Source organism: Misgurnus anguillicaudatus, chromosome 21, assembly GCF_027580225.2.
Source record: "Misgurnus anguillicaudatus chromosome 21, ASM2758022v2, whole genome shotgun sequence".
Classification (NCBI taxonomy): domain Eukaryota; kingdom Metazoa; phylum Chordata; class Actinopteri; order Cypriniformes; family Cobitidae; genus Misgurnus; species Misgurnus anguillicaudatus.
The window spans coordinates 52,276,836-52,299,558 of record NC_073357.2 but is presented as its reverse complement, the minus strand read 5'-3'; the positions used below and the strand labels follow the sequence as shown (position 1 = coordinate 52,299,558).

Below are 22,723 nucleotides of genomic sequence, written 5' to 3'. Positions count from 1 at the left end.
TTATCTACAGACTGGAGTTCAGCTGGGCCAGCGTGGAGCTGACCAGGACGGATTATGTTGTATGTGAGAGCCAAGGATCAGTGTCACTAAACATTCAGAGGAGAGGAAATGTGCAAGATTCATCTTTTGTTACTGTACAGGTATAGCGTACACATTTAGCACTCTTTTATTAAATCATGCATTAGGTTATTTGTTGTATAAAAGCACTTTTGGAAGGTTCTTCACAGTGATACTATTGTTTTTGGTTTCCCACAGAACCTTTCAGTCAATGTTCTTAAAGGGCACCTGTTGTTTGGTTATTTTTATTTCTTGCTTTTAATATCAGATGTGTTATCTCCCATAGGTTAAAGAACTAACAGCATCTGCTGAAAAAGATTTCAAAGCAGGATCCTCATCTCTAATTCAGTTCGACCCAGGTACAACCACTGATCTATATAAATGACTGGATTGCTCATAGAACGCTTGACGTAACTGCGTGAGGTGAAGCCAGCGCAGAGTTCGAGCCGCCATCTTGGTATACCCAACCGGCAGAGAGCGTCATTGACTTCCATTCAAAATCATGATCAAAATTTACCCCATTTACAGCGTATCAGTTACACAAGGTTAATTTTTAGGATATGTGTACGTTAATTATTTGTTAATTCTGGTGTTATTTGCAATGTTTATGTTTTAATCGGACAGGATAATGGATTTATAAAAAACCGTTAAGGTGAGTGTGTCTGTTGCATTTGTTAATGACACGGGTATAAATAAAGTTTTTTTGACATTCAGCTACACGGTCAGCGTCATTTCTCTATTATAAGTTTAGGTAACTTGTAAGTTTACAACATAATTACAAAACTAGCAAATTATTGCCTGCACATACGGTACAAAGTATGATTATTTATTTAGATTTCAGAATGAGCACGTTTATTGTCATTAATACTAAATATGCTGCGGTCTGTCTTGATCTGATACTGTAATAAAGATGAATGTATAATAACTGATTAAAACGCAAAATGTACAACTTTCAGTAAATAACTATTTACATGCTTTGGACGTTTGTGTTGTAATAATGTACAGGGTAACTTCACATATAAAAACGAAGACGAGTAAAGCGATGTTTTATCATTAAAATCTGATAACGTCCATTGATTTAATAGAAGGTTTGGGTATACCAACATGGCGGCGCGGTGGCTTCACAAGTGTGACGTCATGCGCAATCCAGTCATTTATATAGATCAGTGGGTACAACCCACCCACGTTTATGTAACAAATCACTTTTTAAACAAATGACACAATGAATGGGGATGCTACAAAAAAATAATAAAGACTCATATGGTTTCTTTATCCAGGCATGAGCAGTCAAGTATGGAGAATGGAAATTGTTCAGGATTCTTTGGAAGAGGCTGATGAGAAATTCGAGGTTAATTTGGCATTCCCGGTGGGTGCAGTATTAAGAGGCAACACAAAAGCCATCATCCTCATAAAGGATAGAAATGGTAAGACTATTAAACATTTCCTTAAAGGAGAACACCACAGTTTTCAATATTTTACTATGTTCTTACCTCAACTTAGACAAATGAATACATACCTATCTTTTTTCAATGCGTGCACTTTTAATCTTTGTACAGTGCCTCGTTAATGTGTTAGCATTTAGCCTAGCCCCATTCATTCCTTAGGATCCAAACAGGGATGAATTGAGGTGCCACCAAACACTACCATGTTTTTCCTATTTAAAGTCTGTTACATGAGTAGTTACACGTGTAAGTATGGTGGCAAAAAATAAAACTTTTGTTTGAAACCATAGGAATGAATGAGGCTAAATGCTAACACATTTAAGAAGTGTTGTACAAACATTAAGTGCACGCATTGAAAAAAGATAGTAAAATAAAAACGGTGGTGTTTTCCTTTAAAATAAAACAATGCTATCAATAAAGAAAAGACATCTGTATGGTAATATTAGAGGTTTTAATGAATTATAATATTTGCTTTCATCGCATTATTGCCTGTTTTTGAAGGGCAATGCAGTGAAAACCATTTCACTGACCTTCAAGGTTCAGAGATACAGACAGGCTTGCATCCTCAGCATGGCTCAATCCAGGTGGAGGTGTTGCCTTTTTCTCAGGGATACATTAGAGGTGATGGTGATGTAATAGCTGAGACGCCCTCTTCTACAAAGAAAAGACTCAAAATCGTTGGAAATGGTAAAGTGGTAAGTTTAAAAATCATTTCTGAGTAACACTCTTGTATCATGCAGTAAAGGATTTCAATTACTTATCGAATACTTGGGGAACTTTGATTCACAGGTTCAACCTTCAGAAATCATTCGTCAAGGATCTGAAACCATTTACAAAGTAAGATGAAGAAATACACAATGAGAATAAAACATGTGCATCTTGTTAGGTTATGTCCAAGTATAATTTTGGTATTAGGTGTCAAGTATTAGATTTTTTTACATATGTGACCCTGGACCACAAAACCAGTCATATCAGTCATTTTGAAGACTTTTTGAAGATGTCTAATATATCTTTGGTGTCCCCAGAGTACGTATGTGTAGTTTTATCTCAAAATATAGATAATTTATTATAGCATTTTAAAATTGCCACTTTGTAGGTGTTAGCAAAAATGTGCCATTTTTTGGTGTGTCCTTTTTAATGCAAATGAGCTGATCTTTGCATTAAATGGCAGTGACGTGGTGCAGATTTCATGGGTGGTATTATCCCCTTATGACATCACAAGTGGAGCCAAATTTTAATGATCTATTTTTTCACATGCTTGCAGATAATGGTTTACCAAAACTAAGTTACCGGCTTGATCTTTTTCACATTTTCTATGTTTATACAACACCGGGGACCCAATTATAGCATTTAAACATGGAAAAAGTCAAATTTTCATGATATGTTTTTAAAAAAAAAAAAAAAAAAAATTTTCATGATATGTTTTTAAGGTTGCACAGGGTATATTTATAGCAGCGACCAACAATACATTGAATGGGCAGTGGTTGAAATATGTCAAAGATATTGGATGGTCCCATGGCTTTTATTTTTTTAAATTTTTTTAAAACTTAAGTTTACTTAAGATAATAACTAAAGATTCTTACCGCCAACGTGGTAAAAATAACACGCAGAGAAAAATTTCCTCCAGAAAACAGCGTGAGGCGCACTTGAGAGTTTACATTTATTTCAGACAGAAATATTTTGAAATAGTTTATTGCAAAATTGGGACAAATAATGTACAGAATCACTTTGTGGCAGCATAGCACGAAAATTTTAAATTCATGTTGTATTTTAAAGGAACAGTATGTAAGAAAATTATATAATTAATCATAAAATGGCCCTGATATGTCACTAGACATTAAGAAATAATTTTCATCTCAAATACTTATATCACTGACAACAGTGGTCCGGCCAGGATATTGTCTTTTAAAAAGTGGAGTTGCAGCCCTCAACTGATGTTTATGTTGTCATGTTGTGTATTGGCCACCAGTTGTGTGATTGCAGTACCAGTTTTAGCCACAAGTTTTGTGATTGCAATACCAGTTTTGACCACAATCCTACATACTGTTCCTTTAATTAAAAAACAAAACAGGGACCCCCCTGTAAAGCACAAGAACATAAATTAGGTGGGTCCGTTTTTTTTTATTAAAATACTACATGAATTTAAAATTCTCGTGCTATGCTGCCACAAAGCAATACTGTACATTATTTGTCCCAATTTTGCAATGCTTTTAGGTCTGGAATTTTACGAGTCAAAATTTTTTAACCCAAAATCATTAGGATATTAAGTAAAGATCATAAAGATATTTTGTAAATTTCCTACTGTAAACATATAAAAATGTATTTATCATAAGTAATGCTAAGGACTTTATTTGAACAACTTTATTCTCAATATTTACATTTTTTGCACCCTCAACTTCCAGATTTTCATTGTTGTATCTCAGCCAAATACTGTCCAATTCTAAAAAAGCTTATTTTTCAGCTTTCAGATGATATATAAATCTCAATTTTAATATTCCTTATGATGACTGGTTTTGTGATTCAGGATCACATATCACGTGTATTTATTTTGTTTAACCTGTATGTACTTTTTAGTATATGCTTTGCCATACTTACAGTATCACGGTATCACATCGATGGCAGTTGAGGAAGACAACACAGCCGCTGTAAAGGGCAGAAAAGCACAGGTGCAGGTTGTCAGTAGAGGGCAGCAGCGTTCTGCCCCGGTCAGAGAGGCAAAACTACAGACGCCCAACACACGCCCAATTCAGGTGAGAGCTTTGTCATTGTGTTCATTATGTCACAGTATCAAATATCTATATCTATATAATGCAAGAAAACTTCAGTTATATAAATGCATATTTGTATCCACAGAGGATCTCACCTAAAGCGTCTAATCCCTGTAGACCAGAACTTACTGGCTTTCTCCATTATGATGAGAGCTCAGGACAACTTTTTCGCTGTAGTGGTGACACCTGGAGGCCTTGGGCACCTACTAATGAGGTCGTAACCATAAGATTATAATGATGATTTAGTATGTAAAGTAGCTGGGTCTTTCTATTTTATCATTACTAATACTTATTAAAGGACTTAATGAGATGATTCAAATATTTTTCTGTCTTCTCTGCATGTATCCAGACGGTGAAAGCACAGAAATGTCCTTCAGGATGGACGTACCACAGCAACTACTGTTACTTACTGAGTACAGACCGCAAAGCAACATGGAGCGCCGCAGCTCGCGCGTGCAGGGAAAAGTAAGTATTTTAGTATTTTAAATTCACTAGAATTAGCAGTCCACATGAAATCACATTTACAGTTTTTTAAAGCTTTATTCTGAAACATGACACCATGTGTTGAAAATACAAAACATAGAGTTAATTTTGTAAGGTATAGTTAAAAATATTATATTGCATTTCTGTGAAGAGAATCGTTACATAATGCACTTTTAAAAGAGCATTCAAATTCTGTCGATTTATTCGCGACCACAGGTGTAGTGATGGCCTGTCGTTATGACTTGGTGTATATGTGGTTTCAGGTTAGTCACAACATTTATGACTTTTAACCAAATGCTTATTTTCCCAAGATTTAATGGAAACCTGGTCAGTATTTTGTCAAAAACGCATATGGACTGGCTATGGGACTTCAGCGAAAGAAACCCATTTTGGATTGGTAATTTGTTTTCTGTATAAATTGGCCTTTATTCAATCAGATGTGACCCTAAAATTTGTTATTGTTATTTGTCCACAGGTCTAAATGACCGTGAAAGTAAAGGCAGGTGGGAGTGGGTTGACGGAGAGCCGGTTACATACACCAATTGGAGGCAGAACCCTCCAAAAAAGAAAAAGGGAACGAGGAGGTGTGTCCTGGTCTGGAGGAAAACAAAATGGCAAATTAGAGACTGCAAGAAAGGAAAAGGACATCGCTACATATGTTACATTAAAACATGACTTCATTAAATGCCAAAAACCTGAACACAACACTATTATGACTACTTAGTGTACGTATAATAACATTGAACAGGTGTCAAACAAACTGCTGTAATCTTTTTTCTTGTTTGATCCCCTTTATACTCAGAGGACTGCCATGTAAATATATTTTACTGTTAAATATGTTATCTTTACATATTTATTTTACTGTACATGTTTTTTATGCTGTGAGATCATCAATGTTCACCCAAAAAAACACACAATGTACAAGAAAAAAAATTGTATAGTACCTACGAGGGGCAATGGATCTCTCTGATGAAGCCTATACTGAAGTGATTTAAACTGCAATTCATCGACTGGCCGCTAGAGGCAGGCTCCAAAAGGGAGTCAATTCCCATAGACTCCCATGTTAAAATGACAAACTTTAAATTGGAAAATAATATGTTTACAGCCTGGTACAAAAATTGTTTTTATAGCTAATCTGTATAGCGGTCTGTATAGCTAATTTTGCCCTTCATGACAACTGTGTGTGTGGGGGGGGGGATCTTTTTTTGTAACTCATCCGTTTAAATGATATTAAGCCTTAAAGTTCTGCATAATTAAGGGCGTGGCCGCTTGAGTGACGGTTGAACAGCCACTGCCGTCACTATAATTGAGCTTGGCGGGCGTGGTTTCAGCAACCAGTCACTTCAGCTTCACCCACGTCCCATATTTTTACCCATTTTCGGATATCCCTGACGCAGGTACCGCCTACTAGTTTAAGCTTCAAAAACGATCTTCAGAAACCCATGGGTGACGTCACTACGTCCATCTTTTTTTAACAGGCTATGAGTACCTACCTGTATGACATGTTTATATGTATAATTTTAGTTTGGATAATCTTATTATAATACATGCAATGCCTTCGAGTAAATGCTGTCCATGCAAGAAACTCAACTTCAAAATAAAAGTTTCTTAGAATTTTTTTCATTAAACAATAGATGGATTGATGGAAACTATTTAACAAATGTTTTATCTTAAAATCACCAAATAGTGTGCACCTAAAATTAGATATTAAATTAGATCAGTTTCCTTAAAAAAAAAATGTGGGACTAGACTCTCAGATGTACTGGTGGTGTTTAGTTGTTGTTTCTCTGCCATGAATTAACCTTATAAAATGATGTATTTTTATATAAGATTTTAAAAAATCTGATTAATCAAATATAATTTTTTCTTTTAAAGTAAATTCAGTTTCAGGATAGAGTCAACTGACATTAACTAACTTAGAATTTCCTCAATATAAAGAATATTGGTAACACTTAAAGAAGGTTCATTGTTTAACATTAGTTAATGTATTAACTAACATGAACAAACCATGAGCAATACATATGTTACAGGCTTTATTAATCTTTGTTAATGTTAGTTAATAGAAATAAAGCTTTTAATTGTTTGTTCATGTTAGTTCACAGTGCATTAACTAACGTTAACAAGATTTTAATAAAGTATTAGTAATTGTTGAAATTAACATTAACAAAGATAAATAAATTGTGTATAAATGCAGCTCATTATTAGTTCATTTTAACGAATGTAGTAAACTAATGTTAACTAATAAACCTTATTGTAAAGTGTATTTATTTAATATCTCACTTGTGTTATGTGTAATTAAAAAAAAAAAACAAGTGAATCAGATAGGATTCTGTATTGCATTTTAAACGCATACATTTTTGTGTTTGAACGTGTGTGTCAATTAAATCCCAGAAACTATGATTCAATATTTACTGTGTGCCATGAAGCACAAAATTTTTTAAAACATATTCAAGTTAATAGAATAGGTAACAGCAAATAACAAACTATGATCACTTGATAATAATAAAAAACAACTGTATGCTATGCTTAAATTAATCAGTTTATTAAAATGTATTAATCAACCGAAATGAACAACATTATGCAAAAGATTTTAAAAAGTTAACATTTTACAGATAAAAAACCTTTATCCCATCTTTACATACAAAAAATAAGGCACTATTTAGTGGTGTCTAACAATATACAAAACGTCATTATACAAAGAAAACTAACATGTCAAATGTACAACTGGTTTTGTTCCAAAAATGTAAAGAAAAGCCAAACATACTTCCGTGTGCCCAGATCATTTCATATTCCACCATTTACATACAACTTATGAATTAACACATATTTAAATTTCCAGTGTTCAGTGTACAAAAATGTGCACATTGGTCAAAATACACTGAGATCAGCAACAGGATGCAAATATTTGAAGTGGTCAGGGACTAAATAAAAACCTCTCACAAACAAAAGCCAGGCTTGATTTCTCGAAGGCAGGTCTTACTAAACATGGGTACAGTTTCACCTGTAGCAGCTTTTACCTTTTGAAAATACAATCGAACGTTTTAGCAGCTCTGCTCCCCACTCAAAATGTAAATGTTAAACTATTCAATGGTAAACTTTACAATAAGGTCGTATTGGCTAACGTTAGTAAATGCATTAGCTAACATGAACTAAAAATGAGCAATGTAGTTTATCAGCATTTATTAATCTTAGTTCATGTTAGTTTATGCTAATACAATTTTTTAAGTTAGTTAGCATTGTGCATTAATCAATTTTAAAAGTTAAAACTTTTGATTTTAATTATGTATTACTAAATGCTAAAAATGAACAAACTAAGATTAATAAATGCTCATTGTTAGTTCATGTTAGCTAATACATTAATGTTAACAAATACGATCGTACTGTAAAGTGTTACCCATTCAGAAGTAAACCAGAAGCAGTCAGCATTCCTCTAAAAGAAAACAAACTACTTTATAAAGTAAAATACATTTTTAAATTTCTATCAGGCTATTTATTACTTAATTTGTGTTAGTTTTGTTAGTCTTTAGTCATCTTGCATCTGGAGTGTTTCAGAAAAAAAAGTTACTTTTGGCATAAAAATGTGCAAACATGACCTACACCGTCACATACTCTTTCTTTGAATGCATAATTCCAAAATGTAAAAAACCCATCTGCCAGGGAAGGCAATTTAAAGTCCACTGGGCTATATGTCTCAGGCAGAATGATGTAGATATGCTATCGTTACCACTGCATACTTCACAGATGAGATTTGTCGTCATAGGAAGCCATGTTCATCCAAGCCCTTCACCGAAATTGGGTTCCACCTTGCAGTGGGTTTACTGGGAACATGAACTGAAACAAAACATAGGTTCATAAGATTATATAATATGTATTACATATTGCAAAACAATATATATATATATATAATATGCAACCCTGGACCACAAAACCTGTCATATAGGTCAATTTGTTAAAATTATACATCATAATTGATCATTAAAATAAGCTTTCCATTGATGTATAGTTTGTTAGAATAGGACAATATTTGGCCGAAATATTGAAATGAAGTTCTTAGCAACTGGATCAACTAACAAAAATAAAAAAGTTTCCTATTCCTATATAAGTAAGGTAACACCTTACATGAAGGGGTGTTCATAAGACTGACATGACACATTCATAATCATGACACGTGATACAAGATTTTATGCACATTTATGACAACCGTCATTAAGTGTCATTTGTTTAATTATGTCATTTTTAATGCAAAGATGACATTGTTTGAAATGTCTTTGATGTCCAAAACAACATAACTTGTCATAAATCTGTCATAAACATTAAATAGCAGAATAATTATCAAACTTAAAGGATTAGTCCATTTTCTTAAAAGAAAAATCCAGATAATTTACTCACCACCATGTCATCCAAAATGTTGATGTCTTTCTTTGTTCAGTCGAGAAGAAATTGTGTTTTTTGGGGTAGACATTCCAGGATTTTTCTCATTTTGATGGACTTTGGTAGAGCCCAACATTTAATACTTAACTCAACACATAACAGTTTTTTTCAACAGAGTTTCAAAGGACTATAAACAATCCCAAACGAGTCATAAGGGTCTTATCTAGCGAAACGATTGTCGTTTTTGACAATAAAAGTGACAGATGTACACTTTTGAAGCACAACTTCTCGTCTAGATCTGGTCGTGATGTGCTAGCGTGACCCGATGCAATACGTCAAGAGGTCACAGAGGACGAACGCGAAACTCCGCCCCAGTGTTTACAAGTGTTGAGAAAGAGGACCGTTCCGACGTTGTATGTCAACTGATACTAATTAATGTCTTTGTGTCAGTTTATTGTTTACAATGGTTCGCAAATGTGTGCTTTATATATGCAACACGTGACCTCCCTACGTCACTACGCATTTACGTTAGGTCGTGCTGGACCGGACCAAGACGAAAAGTTGTGGTTTGAAAGTACATATTTTTTATTTTCTTGTCAAAAATGACAATCGTTTCGCTAGATAAGACCCTTATGCCTCGTTTGGGATTGTTTATAGTCCTTTGAAACTCCGTTGAAAAAAACGGTTAAGTGTTGAGTTAAGTATTAAATGTTGGGTTCTATTAAAGTCCATTAAAATTAGAAAAATCCTGCAATGTTTTTCTCAAAAAACATAATTTCTTCTTGACTGAACAAAGAAAGACATCAACATTTTGGATGACATGGTGGTGAGTAAATTATCTGGATTTTTCTTTTAAGAAAATGGACTAATCCTTTAAAAAAACGACCTAGCTTTATGAGTTAACATGTCATTTGAATATTATTAAGTGCAATAGTCTGTCAAATAGTTTTATGAGAGCATCATGAATATATTTCTTGACCTCAACTACAGTGGTAAATTGAACTTGTCATTAACTATGTAAAATAATTTTAAATACCTTAAAGTGCAACAGACACATCAAAATATTACACTTAACTTTATTTATATGCACGATACATAAAAAACTGACAACAGAACTTGTTTTTACTCACACAGCGGGTTCTGAAAATTTTTGACAAAAAACCTAACAAAACATTTAATTAATTTATTTTAATTAACTAACCTGGGTTTCCCCATGCTGCCTTGCGCGCAAATTTATTTACGCTGCAAGTCTAGCATGGAAACCATGGCCCAAATTTCGCTTGAAATAGGGAACCAATCACAGAACAAGGAGGGAGCAGCAAGACAATGACGACGTCTATGCGACACACCGATTGGCTATGAGCTACGTACAGACGCCACGCCTCAAATACGAGAAAATGAACATGTGGTTCCCAGACCATGTCTTATTCTCTATGAGACTGGTCTGGTGTTAGCCAGGCTAGTAATTAAATGATTTTTTGGCGCTGTTTTTCAGTGATATGGATCCCACGCTGCATGACTTAACCCATTACTGTTTTCATTTAATTTTAGGTAAATTGGTCTCCAAATGCAATAAAATATAATTTTATCAATTTTAATTAGTATTATTATACTATTATTGGATGACTGAATTTATTTCTCTTACACCTGGAGGAAACTTAGAAAAACATTATGAATATATTCATGAATATTCATGCCGCTGTTATAAAACTATTTGACAGATTATGAACACTTAATGACATTTTAATGACAAATTATATTTGTACTACTGTAGCTGAGGTCAAGAAAAATATTCATGATGCTGTTATAAAATTATTTGACACAGTATTAACACTTAATGACATTTTAATGACAAATTATATTTGTACTACTGTAGTTGAGGTCAAGAAAAATATTCATGACGCTGTTAAAAAATTATATGACAGAGTATTAACACTTAATGGCAAATTCAATTTGTATCACTGGTAAAAAGTGGTCATTTATGTTGTCTTGCTAATGTCAAGTTGTTATGACAAGTTATAATGTATTGGTTAATGTCAAGTTGTCATAAAGACATCTCAAACAATGTCATCTTTGCATTAAAAATTACATAATTAAACAAATGACACTTAAAGGAACAGTATGTAAGAAATGTATATCAATTAATCATAATGGCCCTGATATGTCACTAGACATTAAGAAATCATTTTCATTTCAAATACTTATATCACTGACAACAGTGGTCCGGCCAGGATATTGTCATTTAAAAAGTGGAGTTGCAGCCCTCAACTGATGTTTATGTTGTCATTTTGTGTATTGGCCACCAGTTGTGTGATTGCAGTACCAGTTTTAGCCACAAGTTTTGTGATTGCAATACCAATTTTGGCCACAATCCTACATACTGTTCCTTTAATGACAGTTGTCATGAATGTTCATAAAATCTCCTTCATGTTCATAGCACGTGTCATGTCATGATTATGAAGGTGTCATATCAGTCTTATGAACACCCCTTCAAGTAAAGTGTGATTCTTCTTGGTAACTAATTTTGACCCATACAATGTATTTTTGACTATTGCTACAAATATACCCATTTTTTAAATGACCTTCAAATATTAAATATATCAAGATTATATGTTTACAAAATGTTTTTTTCCCATTATGTAGGATGATTTTATGTAGAAAACAGTAAATAAAAAAAAAACGAAATTCCCAGTCACATTTATATCGGTTTCCCCTTTTAACCACTATACAGCAAACCCCAAACACATCAATACAGATGTATTATGTATTTGAGACTGATGTTACCTGGTACCGATATCGCTCTGGATTGTTGTGTTGCTTGTGTTAAAGGAGGAATTGGTGAAATCCTTTCCCCATAATCGCTTTCCCCAGATGAGGTGTGATCTCTAGAGTCTGCTGCCATATAAAGACCGGGTCTCTTTTTATGGTACTTGGCACGGTATGTGTCCGTCATGCAGTTATCCACAGAAAAATAAGTGGTGGGAATTACTGGAGAGCCCACTGGAGCTCTAGGACTGGTGGTGAACTTCTCTTCACCCTCGCTAGCTGACAGATCATTCCTCTCCTGATCAGAGGAACCAGATTTGGAGCTTGTGTCGGATGAGATCATGTTTGATTCAGAGGTTTCCAACCACTTCTGTAGGCTTGTGTGGGATAGAGCGGAACCGTTTCGGGGAAGATGTTGAGGGCTGGGCGGAGAGGGATCCTGCGAGAGGCGCCGTCGGTTTTCTGAATTTGGAACGTGGGGTTTAGGAGGTAACGGTGGACCGGTTGTGTTGGGAGATTTCCGAGAAGGAATGTGAGGAGCTGTATCGGAGCGTGAGGAGGAATCGTCCAGCTCGGAAAAGGGACCGGCAAGGTCATCTGAACTGTTCCACTCTGAACTGCTGGTTTTGGAAAAATAAGGTGGGGTGGGGTTCCCATTTATTACGTGTGCTCGCTCTGTATTATCAGTCTTTTCCTTAACAGGGTTGTATTTAAATGCTTGTCTTCTGCAGGAGGAGATACAAGGTTGAAGAGTTATACATTGGCAAAGCCTATAATACACTGTCAGGAAAAATGGTCCCCAACTGTCACTGGGGTGGTAGCCTTTCAAAAAGTACAGCTTTGTACCTAAATAGTTCATATTAGTACCTCAAAAGTACCAAATGTTTACATATCTGAACCTAATTGGTACATACCCCTTTAAAGGGGACATATCATGAAAATCAGACTTTTTCTATATTTATGTGCTATAAATGGGTCCTCAGTGCTTATCAACCTAGAAAATGTGAAGAAAATCAACCCAGTAACTAGGTTTTGGTAAACTATTCTCTGCAAGCATGTGAAAAAAATAGGTCATTGAAATTTGCTCCCCCCCTTGTGATGTCAGAAGGGGATAATACTGCTCCTTAATCTGCACTATCCAACCACGGCACTGCCATTTAATGCAGAGATCAACTCATTTGCATTTATGCTCAGACCTACAAAGTGGCAAATTTACCATGCTATAATAAATTATGTCCCCTTTAATTTCATTCAATTATTATCAATTAAAGTGTTATCAGTGTAAACTCAGACAAAACATTTCAAATAAGTATAATTAAAAACATTGACATGTAAAAAAAATGAGACAGGTATGTAAAAATATGTCTAAATAAAAGGTTAGTTTTGCGAAAAGGTCTACCATAGCATCACATGTTTGAAAATGCCACTTGGTTTGATATTTAATTTTTTAACAGCTTAATTTTTCAACAGCTTACCTTGGAAAAAGAGGACTTGGGGAATGATCTAGAGCTCTTTTTTGATGGTCACCTAACAAAATAAAGATTTCAAATATTTAACATACAGTACATATGCTACAGAGTTATTAATGGGATAGTTCCTCCAAAAGTGAAAATTTTGTCATAATTCACCCTCATGTTGTTGCATGTGTTTCCTTATACTGTTGAACACAAATAAAGATATTTTAATAAATGGTACCCCCATTGACTATAAATGGTATTTGTTTTCCTACTATGGAAGTCAGTGGGTACCGTCAACTGTGTGCTTGCCATCATTTAATAATATATCTTCATTTGCGTTCAACAGAATGAAGAAATTCATACAGGTTTTGTACAACATTTTCATTTTTGGGTAAACTATCCCTTTAACACAAATCATTCATAGTGTTAATATATAAAGAGATTGGTTAAAAACGAAATAAAGTAGATTCTTAATTCTACGCAAAATCCGATATCCACCGTGTTATTTTGTCATCTTTTCTCCCTTTTCCCCAAATCGCGACAAACACGAGTCCTCCTTCTCTGCAGAATGCAATAAATCCACTTATAAAACGGTTAGTTACAATCCTTGATTCTGATTGGTCAATAGGTGTGCTTTATTCACAATAAAACACTGCTATGACCGCTTCACCCAACGGTTCTATTTAATATCACTGCGCCCTTAGCAACACCCTTAGCAACACATAAACATATAATGAGACAAAGTCTGAGAACAGTTTATTGTTTTTATTTGAGCTTTCATGTTGTTGTTCGAAGTCAGGGACTATTTTTTCTAGCGGAAGGAATGCTTTTATTGATTTTACTTCATGAAAGTTGCACTAATATTTTTTTTACTTTAATATTGTGTGGTAACCGTTTTATAAAAGCAACAAGGCACTCGAGGCAAGTGCTGCACCGTGAACAAGCAACGGCCGAAGGGGTTGCAGGCACTCCGCTTCGCGTCGTGCCTAACAACGCCCTTCAGCCGTTACTTATTCACGATACAGCACAGCCTCTCGTACCTTATTGCTTACTTAACCAATCACAGGGCACCATCCCACGCATTGTAAACAATAATGGCGGCGCGTTGAATACACACAAAATCCTAGTTTTCCTCATCTACTTTGGACTTCATGATCAACACACAAACAAAAACAAAATAGTAATTTTGATGGCATTGATAAACCTGTGGTGGTTTTCTGTGGCAGAGAAGAAACGCCATTAAAAACGAATAATTTATGTGAGAGGCACTCGAGCGAAGGAAAAATGCCGGCTGTTGTTTATATTCACACGACAGCATCAAGCTTCTGTCATGCTAACACATTGACCCCAGAGGATCTTATGAAAAACTTTCCATTATTTTACTCGAAGTCAATGAAAATCGAGCAGGACCAAAACATTTTACGGCTGATTGCTGTCAAAAACGTCCCAAGGATGACAGCAGCAATGATAATGTTCTTAATATGACAAAGTAAGTGTTTTGATTAATGCCATTAATGTTTATTTTTTTAATCAGTGTATACCACTAGTCAACTAAATGAATACAACACTGCAAAGATAAATGCCCATTTATATATTGATTCAATAGATTTATAGCTTTTTGGGAAAAAAATAAATATTTGAAAATTTGAAAATGTTATTATAACCTAAAGATTATATGTGAAAGTTTGTAACAGAAAATAGTGGCTTTCATCTTGCCACTTTCTTGGTATAGAAAACACATTTTTACCCAAATCAGTCAAAACGGATTTATTGCATTTTGGAACCAAACTCTTCAAATATTCTTGCGCTAAAGAACCAATGTTGTAAAGATGAAAAGCAACCCATGTCCACACAGAGCGAGGCTGAATACTGACAGATGTGTTGCGGGCGAGGAGTCCAGCTTGTAAATTCACAGTCCAGACGTGTTATATAACGGGGTCAAAGCTGGGGTATTGTCTGGATTCAGTGAAGAAATATACCAGTGGCAGTGCTCGGTGGGGTACGAGTCTGTCTAAACCAGACAAACACAAGCAGAGCCATCCGGTTCAAACCAGTCTTCTCATCAACTGCCAATAGCTAATTAACAATGAGCTTTAGGGGTAAATGCCATCACAGAAGTGTCTCTATTACCAAACCTAGTGGGCAGAGAGGAATGTGGATTTTAAAGGAATAAATCTTTCATAACCAATGTGTTGCTATAGTGCAGGGGTCACCAACGTGGTGCCCGCGGGCACCAGGTTGCCCGCACAGAGTCTGTGAGGTGCCCGCTGAAGCACATTCTATTAAAAGTCTCAACTGTAATATTTATTCATGACATATTTTTTATATTAGCTTGGCTTGGTTTACATATGTTAAAATTTTAAACAATACTAAAACATATAAACAAGTAAAATAAAATAAAATAAACAAGTAAAACAAAAAAGTTTTAAGGAGACTATATCAAAAAGTATCCCTCCAGATTGTTTTATACATTGTGGTAGCCCTTGCTTATAAAAAGGTTGGAGACCCCTGCTATAGTGTTTATCAGGTGGATTTTGGTAATAATGATGACACAAGCCAAACACCAAGATATGCTCACATGCAATGAAAAAACAGTACCAATGCTGATTTTCTTTCAAAGTTTTTAGTAAATGTTTTCTAGGCAAGATGTACAACTTCAGAGGAAAATTAAAGTGGAGCCAAACTGAGCAAAACTCGCTGCTGTGATGTTAATGTGTTTCCAAAAGAAGTTTAAAAAGAGCCTTACTCCAAATGTATTATATTCTGGTGTCCAGAACCTTCAACACAACACTATTGTATCTTTTTCCTTTTTTTTATACACAAGGCAAACATTTTAAAGTCTAGATACATTCTGAAACTGACAAATACTACAGGCTTAATTCATTGTTTAAATGCTTCACCTTAAATATAAGCAATAGTAACGCCCTAGCAAACATCACACAAAATGCCCTAGCAAACATAATAACAAAATCCAAATAAGAAATTGAATATCTGCAAACACTAGAGGGCACTAAACCACTTTCTTTCTGTGTCGAGATGAGTCTCTGTGAATGCACACTGTAAAAAGTTAAAACTTGGTTTTGCAAGTCAATTCAACCTACTATTTAAAGTTTTGACTTTATAAGTTTTGATCTTATAAAACAAGTTGAAATTGTTTAACCCTTTAACTGGCACAGCCCTTTTTGAGTGGGGGGTTGGTGAAAAGGTGATATACACCTTTAAATTAATATAACTCTGGCATTGTTTTTTTTTTTGGTCTAGAAGCCTAATTTTGGTTTTAATTTTGGTAATTTTTGGTTTTAAAGAAGACACTTCAACGTTTTTTAGGGAAGTGTCTAGAGGTGAAAATATTATTTTTTTAAAAGCAGTTTACATTTATTTGTAATAAATAAAAATGCAAAATAGTATAATTTTTAATACATAAAATTGTCAAAAAACTGAGGTTTGTGCTGGTTTGCTTTGAGGTTTGCTGCATACTTGTGTCACAAATGAATAAATTGCAGTTACTGCATTATTTTTTACTGCTAAAAGGTTTTGAAATATGAAAACTACATTCTTAGACCTTTCCAACAATAGATAGTTTGTCGTGATAGATTAACATTTACATAGAAAATATTGAAATAAACGTAGGTGTCCCGTTCACGGGACAGCGCCAATTAACGGGTTAACTTATTTTTTTTAAGTAACAAAATATATGTTGATTTGAAAAAAAAATGTTGCTTTTTTACAGTGTACTAATTCGGTACTGTAAACATTAGTGGTCATATATTTCCCTTTAAATACTACAAATTGAATATCACAAATTTAAAGTATACACCGTAAAACATTCCTTGCTCCACTTAAAATTTTAAGGTTTAATCAACTTGAATTTACAGTTCATTTGAACTTTCTTGACTAGTAAGGAGGTGCTTTAAAATATGAAAATAAAGTTAAAATAACTTAAATTTAAAAAAAAACGTATTATTATAATTCAAAGCTAGTCACACACGGTAAAAAATGCATCATGAAGTTAAAACAACTTGGTTTTGCAAGTCAATTCAACCTACTATTTTAAGTATTGGCTTGTGAAAAGTTGAAATTGTTTAACATTAATAATAATAGTATAATAATAAAAGTTGACTAATCTTACAAATTTAAGTGCAAGGGATTTTTATAGTGTACTTAAAACAAAACACTATGGGGCGGTTTCTCGGACTGGGATTAGCTTAAGCCAGGACTAGGCCTTATAATTATGAAATAGAACTCGTTTTAACAAACATGCCTTACTTAAAACATTACCAGGGCTCCAGACTAACTTTTTTCACTAGGAGCACAGTGGCCCCCAACTAAAAATTATAGGGGCACAACCAGAAAATTTAGGGGCACACACTGTAAATCAACATGCTAACCAAATATTCACATTTCTACTAATTTCCACTGTACTACTAATAAATACTTTAATGATAGATTAAAAAACTATAATGTGCTGTTTTCAAATTCAGTGTCACATCACAAAAAAAGGTCAAATTTACTGGTCGCACATGTGCGACTGCATGTAAAATTCAGTGGCACACTCTTAATTTTTGGTGGCAAAATGCCACCATTTGGTATTGCAGACTTATGGCATTTTAAGGCAAAACAAAGGGCACTGATCTATTTTAAGATATGTCAGTGCAGGTTGTTTTCAGTTTGGACAGCTCTTACATTTATTTTAGTCTAGGACTAGTCTAATCCCTGTCCGGGAAACTGCCCCTATAACTCCTTAAGTAGTCATACATACTTTGATGTTTAAAGACTATATAGGAGAATTCTTCATCTCTAAAACAGTGGTTGGTCCTGATCTCCAGACCCCTGTCATTCAGCCAGCTGTGTGTGCGATGTATAAACACATTGCTTTCCCTTGCTTCTGATTTTTTCCCAGCGCATTAACACTAAATCCCTTGGGCCAGCATGCAATTATGAGAGGATTGGACTTTAGACCCCATTTTTCAGGCCTGTCATGTAAAAGCTGCTAAGCTCTATGTGAAGAATCTCTTTTAATGGCCATGACTTCCAATCTTATCAAGCTGATAAACAAGTACCAGTAACACTTTACAATTAAGTTTAAAAAAAATTGAACTTGAACTAATGACTATAGGTCTTGCCTGTGGAGCTACAATAAAGTTCTAGTTATCTTTACATTAGTAAGCATCACTTAAAACAGATGGTGTGATGTTCAGCCTATTAAATACAAGTGATTCAAACACAGCTGTTAATAAATATTGGCACATAATTATTATGGGTGGCAAATGTGGACAATTATCATATTAACAGCTGATGTCATAAGATTGCACTTTTATATAATGTTTGCGCTGCATGCACATCGCTAGTGAATAGCAATGGCAGAGCATTGCAATCTTGTTAATTATTTTTTTATCTTATTTTTTTGTTAATTTCAATGGAAGCTTAGAGACTTTCGGCCAGTGACGTTGGTGGCTACATGACAAATTTGCGAAAAATTAAACAATGCAAATTGCTTTGAGGAGCAACTTTAAAGTAGAGTTCATGTCATCCATCCATGATCAATTACTGAGAGGACAGTAACTCATTTGATACTAGGATAACCAAAATTAGGAACGCCTCCTAACAACCTCATTGAAACAGACGGGCGACACACAGTGACAAAGTTGCTGGCATGGTGCACTCAGATTTACAGAAGGTTTGGTTAAGCATTGAACAGTGTTAAACATGAGGAAATAAGCACACAGATGGGCATCATAGTATCCTTCTGAGTATCTTCAGAAGTTCAGTGAAATCTCTGCTGGGCAGCAGATCAGATTAAAGGAGTGGTGTCAAACTCTACCCACAATTCACCAGTCAGCATGAGATCACTGCCAACTCAACAGCTGAAAGACACACACCTGTTCTCTAGGTTTGATTGGTCTTGAAGTAAATTCAGCACCAAAATTCTGATGCCCTAACTGAAACACATTGATGGTAAAAATACCGCAAGGTAGACAGCAATTATCGCAAAAATAACTGTATTTTAGTTACCGTTGAATAACCAAACTAAATGAGAATATGATACCATAAGCAATTACTTGCCAAGCGATGCTTCCAAGTATTAATATAAATATATGCATCGCAATAGACAAGACTGAACTGGATCTCTCAAGCTGTCAAAAATATTTACTGATGTCTAAGAATAAATATTTTCCACTGCGCAACATGATACAATTTATATGCAACATACAGACTGTCTTTTCATAGTTTTAATGCAGCATAGAGAAAATAGCCAAGCTATAAACTAATACAGCAAATTTAGCTTTGAATAATTAACTCAATATAATTATACATATTATGCTCCCTATACATCCTAATTGAATTTTAAGGATTTGGCTTAAAAAGTTAAGTTAAGTTTAGACATAATGGAAAATAATAAGTAGTGTAGAACGTCTGTTTCATATCTACCTTGTGGAAACAAGTTTTATAGTTTTCACCTGGTTGCTTTTCAATGTCCAATGTTCAGTATTATGACGTATTGCCCAAACTACAATATTATTACTCCAACAGGTAACACTGTCACTCCAACCAACGAGCAATACTGTCAGACCAACAGCCACACCAACCAGTGCACAATACCACCACACCAACCAACGCGCAATACTGTCACACCAACCGCCACACCAACCAGTGCACAATACCACCACACCAACCAACGCGCAATACCGCAACATGCCAACCAGCGCGCAATACCGCAACATGCAATACACCATGTAAACCAATGAGCAAAACCGTTGCATCAACCAACACATAATACCGCCGCTCCATACAAAGCGCAATACCGCCACTCTATACAAAGCACAATACCGCCACCCCAGCCAATGCGCAAGACCATCACTCCAACCAACGCGCAATATTGTTACTCCAACCAACGCGCAATACTGTTACTCCAACCAACGCACAATATACCGTCAATCCATACAAAGCGCAATACAGATACACCAACCAATGCGCACTACTCCCACTCCAACCAACAGCAATACCGCCGCAACAACCAACGTGCAATACCGCCACCCCATGCAAACTGCAACTTGGTCATGCCAACGAATGCCCAATACCGCCACTCCATACAAAGTGCAATACCGTCACTCCAACCAACGCGCAATAATGTCACTCCAACCAACGTGCAATAACGTCACTCCAACCAACGTGCAATAACGTCACTCAAACCAACGTGCAATAACGTCACGCCAACCAACGTGCAATAACGTCACACCAACCAACGTGCAATACCGCAACGTGGAATACAGTGACGTAAACCAACGTGCAATACCGCCGCAACAACCAACATGCAATACCGCCACCCCATGCAAACCGCAAACACAGTCACGCCAACCAATGTGCAATACCAGCACTCCATACAAAGCACAATACTGCCACCGAGGCCGATGCGCAATACTGTCACTCCAACCAACGCGCAATACCGCCGCAACAACCAACGTGCAATACCGCCACCCCATGCAAACTGCAACTCGGTCATGCCAACGAATGCCCAATACCGACACTGCATACAAAGCGCAATACCGTCACTCCAACCAACATGCAATAACGTCATTCCAACCAACGTGCAATAACGTCACTCCAACTAACATGCAATAACGTCACTCCAACCAATGTGCAATAACGTCACGCCATCCAACGTGCAATACCGCAACGTGAAATACAGTGACGTAAACCAACGTGCAATACCGCCGCAACAACCAACATGCAATACCGCCACCCCATGCAAACCGCAAACACAGTCACGCCAACCAATGTGCAAAACCACCACTCCATACAAAGCACAATACCGCCACCGAGGCCGACGCGCAATACTGTCACTCCAACCAACGTGCAATAGTGTCACTCCAACCAACGGGCAATACCGCCGCAACAACCAACGTGCAATACCGCCATCCCATGCAAACTGCAACTCGGTCATGCCAACGAATGCCCAATACCGCCACTCCATACAAAGCACAATACCGTCACTCCAACCAACATGCAATAATGTCACTCCAACCAACGTGCAATAACGTCACTCCAACTAATGTGCAATAACGTCACTCCAACCAACATGCAATAACGTCACTCCAACCAACGTGCAATAACGTCACTCCAACCAACGTGCAATAATGTCACTCCAACCAACGTGCAATAACATCACTCCATCCAATGTGCAATACCGCAACGTGGAATACAGTGATGTAAACCAACGTGCAAAACTGCCGCAACAACCAACATGCAATACCGCCACTCCATACAAAGCACAATATCGCCACCGAGGCCGACACGCAATACTGTCACTCCAACCAACGTGCAATACTGTCACTCCAACCAACGTGCAATAGTGTCACTCCAACCAACGGGCAATACTTTCTCAAACCAACGTGCAATACTGTCACTCCAACCAACGGGCAATACCGTTACTCAGATCAACGCGCAATACTGTTACTCCAACCAACGTGCAATACCATCACTCCATCCAACGCGCAATACAATACTATTACCACAGCGTGCAATATCATTACCACAACGTGCACTTTCATTACCCCAACGTGCAATATTAATACTCCAACCAATGTGCAACACTGTCACTCCAATGTACAATACTATTACTCAAACGTGCAACATTACTACTCCAACCAATGTGCAATATTTTTACTCCAATGTGCAATACTGTCACTCCACCTTACAATATTATTACTTCAATGCACAATTCTATTAATTTTATGCGTAGTATTATTATCCAATCTTAAAATTACTCTTCTGCATTTACTTGTATCGTTTAACTGACTGCTTAGTCACTTATGGACTCATAAACTTCAGGTGCAGTGATTCTAATTTCATTTTTACAGTCAGCAAGTTGTTATACACAAATATCATTCATGCTATCAAGACAAATCTCACTTTGTAAAACAGGTGAAAATGTGTTTAGACAGGCACTGATTGTAAAACATTCTTGGCCTTTATGGCATCTACACTGAACCCCAAATGCTATGAGGACAAAGTAAATAAGAATAGCAAGTCTCGGTATAACCAAGGAAACCAAACAACATGCAGCAGTCTGTTTAGCAGGCTGAACATTCGGCTCTCGCTGACTTGACCTTTTCAAACATCTTATGGGACAAAAAGCACACCTGGCACACTGAAAACTGTGAGCACAAAGCACACCAAACAAAAGAACAAAACAGTGTGGCGAAAATTAGACGGCTGGCATTCGAAAAAAAAAAACAGATGATGCAAGAAACTGCAAAGAAAATGTCTCTACAGTGCATTTTAGATAGGGGCAATGTTTAACTGTACTGTTTACTGAATGTCTGGGATGTTAACAAAATATTTCAAAAAACCTCTTCCCTAAAATAGACAGAGGTGCAAT

At 35.9% G+C, this 22,723-nt stretch overlaps 2 protein-coding genes across 4 annotated transcripts in view; one reads left to right on the top strand and one right to left on the bottom strand.

Annotated features, from left to right (window-relative positions):
• Positions 1–5,602, top strand: part of frem1a (Fras1 related extracellular matrix 1a) — a 42,932-nt gene extending 37,330 nt beyond the window's left edge. Inside the window, exons 28-37 of the mRNA XM_073859366.1 lie at positions 11–140; positions 344–416; positions 1,335–1,481; positions 2,001–2,194; positions 2,289–2,336; positions 4,097–4,249; positions 4,353–4,481; positions 4,617–4,732; positions 5,062–5,147; positions 5,226–5,602. Coding sequence (XP_073715467.1) covers positions 11–140; positions 344–416; positions 1,335–1,481; positions 2,001–2,194; positions 2,289–2,336; positions 4,097–4,249; positions 4,353–4,481; positions 4,617–4,732; positions 5,062–5,147; positions 5,226–5,425 — 1,276 coding nt within the window. The 3' untranslated portion in view covers positions 5,426–5,602. The remainder of the gene's footprint in view (positions 1–10; positions 141–343; positions 417–1,334; positions 1,482–2,000; positions 2,195–2,288; positions 2,337–4,096; positions 4,250–4,352; positions 4,482–4,616; positions 4,733–5,061; positions 5,148–5,225) is intronic.
• Positions 5,603–7,271: 1,669 nt separating this feature from the next.
• usp53a (ubiquitin specific peptidase 53a) overlaps positions 7,272–22,723 on the bottom strand; it is a 59,237-nt gene continuing 43,785 nt past the window's right edge. For all 3 annotated transcript variants that reach the window (XM_073859368.1, XM_073859370.1, XM_073859369.1), the window contains exons 16-18: positions 13,363–13,414; positions 11,906–12,612; positions 7,272–8,581 (exon numbers count right to left, since the gene is read on the bottom strand). In XM_073859368.1, coding sequence (XP_073715469.1) covers positions 8,505–8,581; positions 11,906–12,612; positions 13,363–13,414 — 836 coding nt within the window. In that variant the 3' untranslated portion in view covers positions 7,272–8,504. The remainder of the gene's footprint in view (positions 8,582–11,905; positions 12,613–13,362; positions 13,415–22,723) is intronic.